Source organism: Alligator sinensis, unplaced genomic scaffold (assembly GCF_000455745.1).
Source record: "Alligator sinensis unplaced genomic scaffold, ASM45574v1 scaffold143_1, whole genome shotgun sequence".
NCBI classification, from domain to species: Eukaryota; Metazoa; Chordata; order Crocodylia; family Alligatoridae; genus Alligator; species Alligator sinensis.
The window spans coordinates 1,225,004-1,236,296 of record NW_005842156.1 but is presented as its reverse complement, the minus strand read 5'-3'; the positions used below and the strand labels follow the sequence as shown (position 1 = coordinate 1,236,296).

Below are 11,293 nucleotides of genomic sequence, written 5' to 3'. Positions count from 1 at the left end.
GAGCTTGCAACCCTCAGTAAGGCTCAGTACGACTGCAAAATCGCTTAGCTCTTGACTATTTACTTGCCAGTGAAGGAGGGGTGTGTAGGAAGTTAAATTTGTCCAATTGTTGTGTTGAAATCGATGATAATGGTGAATTGATAAAGACCTTAGCGGATGACATGGAAAAGGTAGCGCATGTCCCAGTCCAAGCATGGAACGGGTGGGACTTTGATTGGTTTACATCCTGGCTCCCCCAGCTTGGATGGTTAAGGGGTGCTTTAGTGGCCTTTTGCCTACTGATGTCAATACTTTGTTTGCTTCCCTGTATTATACCCTGCATCATGGCTCTTCTGAGACGAACCGTTCAGTCAGTCGTCAACCGCGAGATGCTTGTGCATTACCAAAAGCTAGCCATTGCTAACAATTATTAAGATTAGAGTTAGAAAGCATCTTGAGGGGGGAATTGTGGTAAAAATATGCTAGAATTTAGACATAACGCCTTTTTGCAAATGCTTTTGTATTTAGCATGCTTTGCAATAGCTTCTGCATACAGACTGAGGACTGCTTTGCACATAAAATTTCGCAACCATACTTGTTCAATGCCTTAGAGTTACACCAAGATAAGGGGTTACTAGGAGGCATTAGGTTTGTCGCAGTCCCCCTTTAGAACTGTGCATGCGACAGGCCTTTTTGCCGCAGTTCTGCTTTTTGACTACGCATGTGCTAAAACTTGATAAGGAACATTAACCAATAACAAGTTGAGCTCGACCTGCCAGACAAGACGTAACAATAAGGAACTTATAATGCTGCCAATAATTACACGACACGCTGAAACCCTCTGTTTATGTAAGCTATAAAAGAAGTGAAACCTCGGGCACGACTAGGGGTCGACTCGGCTTTGAGCATTGAACTCCCTTGTCGATCTGTTTGCAAACAATAAACTCGAGTTGGACCTGGCCTGAATGTGTGTGTGACTCTCCCCTTGAGGTAAATTAGACAAGCCTCCAGGGGCTAAAACTAGCCGTTTGTGCAACAATAATAGGCAATGAGTGTGAAATGCTGGGACTCAAGCAAAGCTCCCTAAATACTGGCTAAATAGTATAGCAGGAGCTGGGGGGGGCAGTGTTGTCCCATCAGGCTTTCTAGGACCTTCCCTAGCAGAAGAGTGGCCAACCCTCACTGGCCATCTCCTTCTTCTCTCTGTACCTGACTGTAACAGTTACTTTAAGAGAGAAGCAGCCCAGAGAGGAAGCACTGCAGGCCAGTCCAGGTGCAACTGCTATACGTTGCCATAGTAAGTGGTCCATGAGATTAATTAGCAGGGACCTGCAGGCAGCCCAGAGTAGTCTTCTGTGAGCAGGGACAGGGCCCTGGGAGGCATATAAACCCAGGGCCTGAACTAGCAAGGCAGCCTAGCCCCACAAGCTGCAGGAGTGTGAGCTCCTGGCCAGGAAAGCTACCAGGGAATACTAGCTTGACTACTGTGATGCCTTGGATCACAAGTGAGGCTCTGGGAGCTCACAGGGGTATAACCCAAAAGCTGGCAAGTTACCCTGACACCAGAGGGGTGGGAAGGTTTTCCCTTTTAAAGGGGCAAAAGGCTGCTTCCCTTTTTATTAATGTTACTAGGCCCAGGGGTGGAGACTTTATGTTATAGCCCAGGGAACTTGTTGTTTGGTTGAAGTTTAGAACCAGTGGTTTGATTTGGGACTGTGCAGGGCAGTATTTGGAGGTCCCATTAGTGCCCCTGGGGCATGCTGTTGCCTTAAGCCCTGACAGGGGCAGGCTCAAGGTCGAGCAAGTACTGAGCCCAGAGCAGGGCAGAATGTGGGCCACAGAGCCCAGAGCAGAGCCGAGGGGCCCGGTGCCTGAGAGCAGCACAGACAGATGGGCTCGGTGCCTGGCAGACAGGGGCCTGGTGCCTGAAAGGGCTAGACTAGAGCTGGTGCCTCAAAGCCAGATCCAATATGCCAGAGGTCCAGGGTAGAAAGCCCAGATAGAGAAAGGGGGCAGAGGCCAAGGAGGCTGAAGCCCCAACCAGGGACTATTTTGAAATAGTGCAAGGCTTGGGGCATTGGTGTAGGGGAGGAACAGAGCCATGCAATTAGTCTGTAAAGCTATAGATGCCCTGCAGAGGCACGGTCAGGCCAAGAGGGCCCACCAAGCCTGAGGGTGTCATCAAGACCACTGGGGTGCAGGGGAACCCCAGTGGGGATTTACCTGGACTGGGGCTCAAACTACAGCCTGTGGGCAGCCTTCCTTTGAATCCTATAATTACATCAAAGCATGGTGGGTGAGACAGAAGGGAGGGCACCCTAGAGGCAGAGTGGGGCATGGTTGCAGAGCCACCAGAGGGCATCACGGCTGCTCCAGGGACCAGTGTGCTACACTGACCTACAGTTAAATCGTGACTCTAGAACAGAACTTTGTGGTTGATTTATTAAACACTTTCCATAGTTTTGGTTTTCTGAAAACACACAGCCATTTCGTGAAGGGTGCGTAAAATACGTTTAATAACTAAGTGGCAAATATTAGGTACTCACAGGTTCTCCAGACAAGCCAGGATCGCCCAGGTTCCCTTTTTCTCCTTTTTTACCTTTTTCACCAGTAGCACCACGATCACCCTTTGAACAATGCATTGACTACACATTAGTTGTTAATCACATCTTTTAAATTTAAACTTTTCACTTTTTTTCTAGCTGTCCTTGTTGAAACCACTTGTAGGTAATGGAATAGACCAGGGATATCAAACTAATCAGGCCATAAGGGGTGCGGGGCTGGTCCACAGGCCAGACTGGGCCCAGAGATTCTCCCCCACAGGCTGGATGCAGTGTACAGATGCTGCATGCAGCGCATACCACAGACCAGCCCAGTGTGCCACATATAATGCATGTTCTGGATTGGCCCGTGTTTTATATTCAATTCACGTGCTGACTGTAGCCCCAGCATGAGTAATGCAGCATGCAGGGCCAGTCCAAGAGCCCACAGGAAGCACCACAAACTGGATGATAGGGCTCTATAGGCTGGATCTGGCCCCTGGAATAAACTAAGGCCTGTTGTTATGGCTGGTTTAAATAAGCTGAAATTGGTAACTGTATTGGTTGCCTTTCTTCTATGACTAAACTCTTTTATGGGATACAGAACAGAAACAATAACAGTCCCCAAAAATGTACATGCCACACCAAGCAACACCAATAGGAAGTCACTCCAGTGAGTATCTCCAATATGATGACTTCAAAAAAAGAACTGGGCACCAGATGTGTTTTCTCATTTACACCCTGTACCTTAGGTCCTAGAAGTCCTTCCCCTGGAGGCCCTCGTGGTCCTGGTATTCCCTGAATTCCTTGTTCACCCTAGCAATAATTAAGAAATATGAACACTTGATAACCATTCATCATGTTGTACGTTTAAAGGTCATAGAAGAACTGTTTCAAGCTACATTTTTATGAATATTGAGGGATTTAGTATAATAGATGCAGTTATTTTTATGCAGAGATACTTCTGTGTGAGCTTCCCTTGTTTCCATTCAGGAACGCTTACAAGCTTCCTTTTCTTACACCTTAAGAAAAAGTATCTCAGGCACCAGAGCCAATAGAACTTCCTCTAAGGAAAGCCTGATTCAAGCTTGGAGAGATAACTCATTAAGAATTCAAATCTTAAAAAATGTTTTTGCTGTCCTGTCGAAATGCTTCATTGGAATATCTGCTCTAGGGTGTCAGAACCTGGTATGCAAACTAGCTTGGCATGGAGAGCAGTCATAATGCCCAAAGTGAGGTTAAAGAAGCTCTTACTCACTCTGGTGAGCCCTTGCTCATCCAAGCAATCCCACTGACCTGAAAGTCAGCAAGAGTTCTATGATCCAGCCAGACAGGATTATTTTTCATTCTTTAATATTTGAAAATAAGATTGGCCTTTACTGTTCCTTCTCTGATGTTCTCTTTTTCTATCTTTCTCTCTCTCCTTACTCTCACCCCTTTGCTCTGAATTATTGCTCTTCTCTCATACATGCTGTCATGCTGTTACAGGGGAAGAAGAGCATGACCCATGGACTCAGGGTAACCCTTTTTCCTCTGTGCCTGACAGTTCATAGGATGACTCTGAACATGATAGTACAATCGTTTAGCAGTGAAAGAAAATACGAAAGGATGTCTCTGTTTCCTAGGCACTTGCAAAACTAATGTCCTTTGAAACCAGAACCGCTCCATCTCAAGGCTCCTGATCCCTATCCCCTTGAGTTTGCTGTTAATATAGAAGCAGAGAACAGGATAGTTACTGTAGATGTCCAGGTTACTCTTTACATGCTTCATCTTAAGAACTCTAATGGGCAGAGGGTCTAAAGAAAACCAAGTGATAACATGCAATCTGTTTCTCAGTTCCTTTATACTGTGAGGGTGAGGTTCTCCTTTCAGTTATATGAGCACTGAAGTCAGTAAGTTTTTATACCTTAGTTCCCTGAATGCCTTCACCTGGAGGTCCCAGGGGACCAGGTGGCCCTGGTCGTCCTATACTTCCCTAAAGGAAGAAAAATGTACACATTAGATTCAGTATCTCTAACAAAAATACATGACAAATTATAGCAAATAAGAATATAAGTGGAAGATTATTTCAGTATGGCAATGTGTGGTATTTAGTTACAGAATGTTTCCTCATATCAAAAATGTGCTGTATTAAAAATATAGTTCATGCTATAAGGGTTCCATAGTATGGGTATGGATGCAGGACATGGAGTATAAGAAGGTCATGAGAATGTTATCAGACTATTAATCCAAACACTAGTTTTAGTTTTGAAAATGGTTTTATTTTTCATTTTCAGTTGCTTCCTTTGGGAAGTATGACCTTTGGTCATAAGCCTCATTCCCAAAATTATTAAATGTTCTTATGTTCAGTGAAAAAAACAAAATGACCAAAGTGACTTGGGTGAATCACTCAGCTACATCTTTTTGATCTGCAAAACGGGGACACTGACTTCCTTACCTGTCTTTGGAAGTGGATAAATGTCAGGTAGTAAATTGATTTTACTACATAGTAAGTGTTAGACACATAACAAACAGTCCTACTATAGAGTCAGGTTAAAGTTCCTTGAAATCAGGTAAAAATAAATTCTTGAAAAAATGTGTGAAAATTATTATGTGGAAAATTACTATGTAGAATGTGTCATGTGCCCATAATATGTTACTAGTTATGTTACTAGTCAATTTCATCCTGGGGCTCAGTGCACCCAATTCTCCCAGTATTTAGTGATCAGCTGCTCCAAAACTCTAATAGTGCTTACTGAGGGAAGCCAGGTTGGGAGATCTGGTTGTGTGTCTACTCCTTACTACAGAATATATTTACTGTGAAATTAAACGTGGAGTAATTACCACACAATAATTGGGCTGTATGCCTATACCCTTACTCATAGATATAGTTGTTTTTAGAGTAGGATGAAAAGCATTGTAGGGGTGCGTGTGTGTATAAATATATATACACACACACACAAAACTGTATATAACTCTCTCTCTCTCTCTCCCTCTATATATAACTATAACAGAATGATATAATATGTATCTATTACATTTTTCTATGAAACATTTTCATTGGAAATAGCTGATGAAGTGAGACAAAATGGTTTCATTTACTTACTTTTGGTCCTGGAAGGCCTTCTCCTGGTGGACCTGGGAGACCAACTTGTCCTCTAACACCTGGATCACCCTAAAAATTGGTATTTTTAAAAATATGCAACATATACCAGAATGTAATTTGTTTTTACTATTCCCATTATTCACAGTGCTCTAAGGGGGAAAAGAAAAAAATAGGGAATTAGTTAAACACTACTACACAAGTCTGAACAACTCTAAACAATAGGCACATCAGGGTGAAGGTCTAAGAAAAGGTATTAACTGGGGATGAGCTCTGGCAAGAGGTTTGTCCAGTCTTTCATCAGAACAGGAGACAAGATCTCTAGCTTGTGTAGGTGAATTCTGCAATAACTACACTGTAATTACAGAATTCTTATTACAGAGTAACCATGGGCGGGATCCAGCTTCCAGAGAGTCAATGGAAAGATTTACTTTGGTTTAGTACCTGTCATTACAGGATATGGGCACATCTATAATGTAGATGTGCCCCATATCTAACATGCATATGTCAATGCTGTGCATATTTGTTAAGTATAACTAGAAGTGGGAGTTTTGCCATTGACTTCAATGGGAGTAGAATCAGAGCTTTCCTTATGTTTAACAGATATTTTTAGTTCCCTTGTGTTCATGCTCCATAACTATGGAAAATATTTTGTTTTTGGGTATTCCCCATAGATGCTGCATGTGATTTTCTTTGGGAGAAGGTCTTACCACCCCATCCCTCCAAGCTATCAAGATCATTTATATAAAAAGAGAAAGAAATGGCTGCTTTGAATACCAGGTGTGTTTGGTCTCTGCTACTTTTTCATACATTTAAATGAAAAGCAAGAGACCCCTTCTACACGTGCAAGTAAAGGTGAGATGCGATCTAATGTGCGATTTGCACAATCACGCCTCCTGCCAAGCCACATGGGCATGGCAGGAGATGCTACTGTGGACTGCACATTAGATCCCATTGTGCCTTATTGCTGGTGCAGGGGGACCCCAATCCCAGGCTCCCCCTGCACTGGCAAGAAGGAAGCTCTCCAGGCTGGGAACCCTGTCAACTGAGGGGCTCCTAGCTGTAGGGACACTCCACATACCTCCTGGGGCTGGGAGATGTAGCTATGGTGATTTCTCCACCCCAGGCGTACATAAAACCCCCGAAGTGAGAAGACTGCTGCAGTAGCAACCTCCCCACTTTGGGGGGTGGGGAGATTGCTGCTGTGGTAACTTTCCCCCCTTGTGGGGGTGGGGAGAGAAGATTGTTGTTGCTGCAGTGACCTCCTCACCCCATGGGGGCATGCAAACTCACAAAGACCACCTCCCCACATTAGGAGTGGGGGAGGGGGGAGGGCAGGGAAGATTGCTGCTGCTGCCATGACTTCCCCAGCTCAGAGGGGCATGAAATCCCACAAGGCTGGGAGGTAACTGCAGAAGCAATCTCCCCGCTCTGGGGGGTTCACACCCCCCCAGGACTAGGAGATCATAGCTGCACCCTGCGGCTGCCAGGACCCAGCTGGTTCCTGCTACACATCCAAATTAAAGCTTGATCACAACCAGCTATTGTGCACATTTTTGTAACATCGCTATTGTCACAACCCAGTGATTTTTGTGCCTCGGCACTATGGAATTTCCTGGTCACATGAGAGCTCTTTTGCACAGCAGAGTGTTCTGCTGCAATTGAGCACCTGTGTACAGGAAAGAGTTCCCACCAATTTACAGTTTCCTTTGCAAGATGCATTTCTTCTTTACAGCACAGAAATGCACGGTGCAAAGAGTTCCCGCTATTCGGATGCAAATTAGTGCCCCGCTATTGGCCAGTGCTAAATTATTCACACGTGGCGGCTAGTAATTGGCTCGCTGGCCGTTTAAAATTCCGTGCGACTTCCGCCCAAGTCGAAGAGCTTTGAGCATGCTGCAGAGTGCCTCTGAAGTTATCTGACTTGCGGCTGCCGATCGATAGACTGATCACCTATCGATCTTTTTCCCCGTCACCGGGTGCAACCCCGACGTACCCCTTTCCCCGCCGGCTTCGAATTGCAGACGGATTAACTGGCTTGGGCCCCGCCAGCTGGAACAACTCGTGTGGTTGTTCCAACGACCGGACCACCTGCGTCGTGATTGCAAGCGGCGTGAGTAAAGTTTTTTACAACCAATAAGTTGTGTCTGCCTCTCCATTCACCAGCCCGCCCTAACGTACGAACGTAACTCGAGTCGGCCCTGGCCGTCCAAGACAGCTATGTTCATGGACTTTTTTTGAGGTCTAACTTTAGAGCTGGTTGAAGCTTTTTATTGTGTGATAAATACTTTGCATATGTAGCTGGTTTCTGTCACAACCCAAAGGGTGTGATTTTTGTTTTTGTGTGCTTCGGCACTGCTAAATTGTTCCCGCTAAATTATAGCTTCTTTGCACGGTGGAGTTTTCTGCTGCAGAAGAGAACCCCGGTGCAAGGGAGAATTTCCCACCAATTTGAAGCTTTCTTTGCAGGGTGCATTTCTTTGTTGCAGTACAGAAATGCTCGTTGCAAAGAGTTCCCGCCATTTGTATGCTAATTCGAGTCCCATTATTGGCCAGTTCTAAATTATTCACACGTGGCGGCTAGTGATTGGCTTGCTAGCCTTATAAGAGGCTTGAGTGGTTTCCGCCCAAGTTGGAGGACTCCACGAACAAGGGAGGAGGAGAATTCACGCTGTGTGATCTCTAAGCGCTGCGGATCCTTACGGACCCAGTGCATTTAAAGCAGGCAACAGAGGTCTGATCAACCTCTAGCCTATCCCTGTTGCCGAGCGCAATCCAGACGTATCCCTTCCCGCGCGCAAGAGAACCGAACCCACAGAGCCCAGCAAACTTCATGTGAGTGAGTGAACGGAAGAACCCACGGAGCCTAGCAAACTTCGTGTGAGCCCTTATGACTGGCCTCAGAGCTCTTCTACCTGGGTTCGAGTCCTGCAGGTTTATTTTCCCGTCGCCGAAACCCTTTGCGACGTACCCTCGTATTTTTCATCTTCCCGTCGCCGGAACCCTTTGCGACGTACCCTCGTGCCCTGAAGGTTCGAGTTTTGTTTTCTTTTCTGTCTGTAACCGCAACTCAGGCAAGCTTTCCAGCCTACACCACTGCCATCTCGGTGTAAGTAAACAATCTTTTAAACTACCGATACGCGTTTGTGCCTAATTCCAGCTTGACGGCCTTCCCTCTCCGACCCGGCGTGCCCGGGCTGCTGGCCACAGCCCGCGTGCAGCGCGGAAAAGGGCTCGGGTCGCTCCCGGCCCACACAGTTTCAAGGTAACTGCACAATTAAACAGTTAATGTGCAATACTTGTAACATGTTAAGGGGGATAGAAAGTCTAAATAGAGGAAATATATGCCATGGAAAAGCATATCATGACCCCATATAATAGAAGACTGGAAAAGGATAGTCCTGTTAGATACTAAAGAATAAATACAAGCTTGAATAAATAGGCCTAATTGTTTTTGGCATATAATTCATGAGAATAGAAATACTATCTATATATTTAAAGGAGAATTTACTTTTTACATGGTTGTTCTTCTACAGTTAATAGCCTGTACCTTAGGTCCTGGTACTCCAACTCCTTCAGGGCCTTGCTCACCAAGAGCTCCTGGAGGACCTGGAAGTCCCTAAAACCAAAAGTCATACATGAACAATTAATCTAACCTTAGGATACATGGACTAGATAAACACAATATTGGCAAACAAGCTCAACCCTTTCATATCTAATTAAGAGACATGTATTAAAGAAGTACTCTTTCTTTAACTAACGGATTCAGTTCTACCCTCAGGTAAACATGTACTGAAGTCAGTGGAACTTGCATGCTTGGAGACAAATACAATAGATCCCAGCATTAAATTAAAAGAAAAAATACAAAACATTGCAAATAATTTGTATTTTCACATTTACAAACTAATTGCATTTTTAAATATGGCACTTTTATGCACTTGTTACTGTTGCATTTAACATGGGTCTGTGGTAACACAACCTTGTCAGACGCTTCTAGACATCGTAAATGCTCAGCAGCTTTGCTCAATAACTGGTAATTTAGAGTCATGGAACTGATAGTTCCTGCATTGCATGTTGCTGCATATAACAGGTGCACAGCAGTGTTCATGGCTTTTGCACATGCAAGGGAGGCAGAAGGTACAGGAGCCTCTTCTCTTTGTACTCTCATCACAGGGGCTGAGCACATTTGTCAGCCTTATCCTGTGCATGGATGGTCAGGAAGCTAAAAAGCAGGTGAGCGCATTTGTTTCTTCTTCACCACAAAACAGGCCAACAGCTGAGGACAGTGCACACTGCACAGTCTTAAGGGTGGTGCAGGGGCTGCTTTTTTTTGGAGCTCCAGGGGACACTGCCTTTCACAACACTCAGTGGAAATATTGCTGCTAAGAACTTGTATCAGAAAGCTACAGTTCATCACAAAATGTTTTCCCTAGGTGGCTAGCATTCTACCTGCTACAGGAGAGGGAAGAATCAGTTGCCACATCAGGATACTAGGATGCAGCTTGAAGCATCAGTGATAAAATAAAACCCCACATGTAATATATTGCTATTAGTAATCAAGTTAAGTGAGGGACCTGGCTTCTTGGAAGGGCTTGGGATATCTTGCTCCCCAGAGGGAAAATTTCTCTTTTACCATCCACGCTAGAATGAATGTCTCAGGCTGACAAGCCTAGAAGATCCATAAAATGCCTCTGGACCAATAGTCAGACGGATTAATTTTTTCTGATCGGTACCTACCTGTTCACAATCAGTATGTAAAAAATGTTACACATACTTACAGGAGGACCTGGATAACCATCTCCCTTTAGCCCAAATGGTCCAGGGGGTCCTGGGAGACCACGCTCACCCTGGTAACAGCAGAAAAATAGTTTGAATGCATTCCTGTACAGCCATTGTCAGGTGAGGTTTACATAAAAATAAAACTTCTTTGGTAACCAAATATTGTAAATGACTTGATTTTATTGGTATATTCCAGTTTATCAGTGGCTGTTATAGCTGATTTATAAGAAACTACATTTGGGGGATTGAATACCTCTGAGGATTTATAGGGCCCTTTCACTATAAGGTCACCAGTTCAACTCTTGCCTAAGAATGCTGTAACTATCATAGTCGTGTCCTTTGGTGACCTATTCATAATGATAGCACCAATCAAATCCCCCATGTTCATATCACGCGCTTACATCGTATTATCACTGCAGCTACCAGGATTGGGACCATAAATGTCAGGGAGAACGAAGAGACTTGTGAAAACTGAATTTTCCCCCCTAATGTAACCATAGATGGTGGTGGACAATCTTCAAAAGAACAGTGAGAGGAAGTTAGCACTGCCACTACACATGCTATGCCTGCTTTGTGGATAAAACAGATATTTTGAATTGAAACATTCACCCTGAAATCCAATCAGTTTAGAAAAATGATTTAAAAATATTTCCAGGCACTATTTCTGTCATCAAGGTCCTTGTTAATTTTTTATTATTTTAAAAATCACACATTCATATTTGATTGGATGTCTTATGGAACCTTGTTGAAACTGGTGGGTATAATATTTGGGATAAATGTAAGAAATAACTAATCTCTTTTATGGAATCAGATACCTGAAATATTACAAGCCCCCATCCAAAACACAGGCACATCATCACTCAAAAAAGGCACCTGCAAATCCCATCAACAATTAAGCTGTGGGGGTAGAGAG

The 11,293-nt window shown here is 44.2% G+C and overlaps 1 protein-coding gene across 1 annotated transcript in view; it reads right to left on the bottom strand.

Annotated features, from left to right (window-relative positions):
* LOC102386671 (collagen alpha-1(XXVIII) chain-like) overlaps positions 1-11,293 on the bottom strand; it is a 62,051-nt gene that overhangs the window by 11,747 nt on the left and 39,011 nt on the right. The window contains exons 24-29 of the mRNA XM_014520804.2: positions 10,380-10,448; positions 9,152-9,220; positions 5,605-5,673; positions 4,426-4,494; positions 3,267-3,335; positions 2,526-2,606 (exon numbers count right to left, since the gene is read on the bottom strand). Coding sequence (XP_014376290.2) covers positions 2,526-2,606; positions 3,267-3,335; positions 4,426-4,494; positions 5,605-5,673; positions 9,152-9,220; positions 10,380-10,448 — 426 coding nt within the window. The remainder of the gene's footprint in view (positions 1-2,525; positions 2,607-3,266; positions 3,336-4,425; positions 4,495-5,604; positions 5,674-9,151; positions 9,221-10,379; positions 10,449-11,293) is intronic.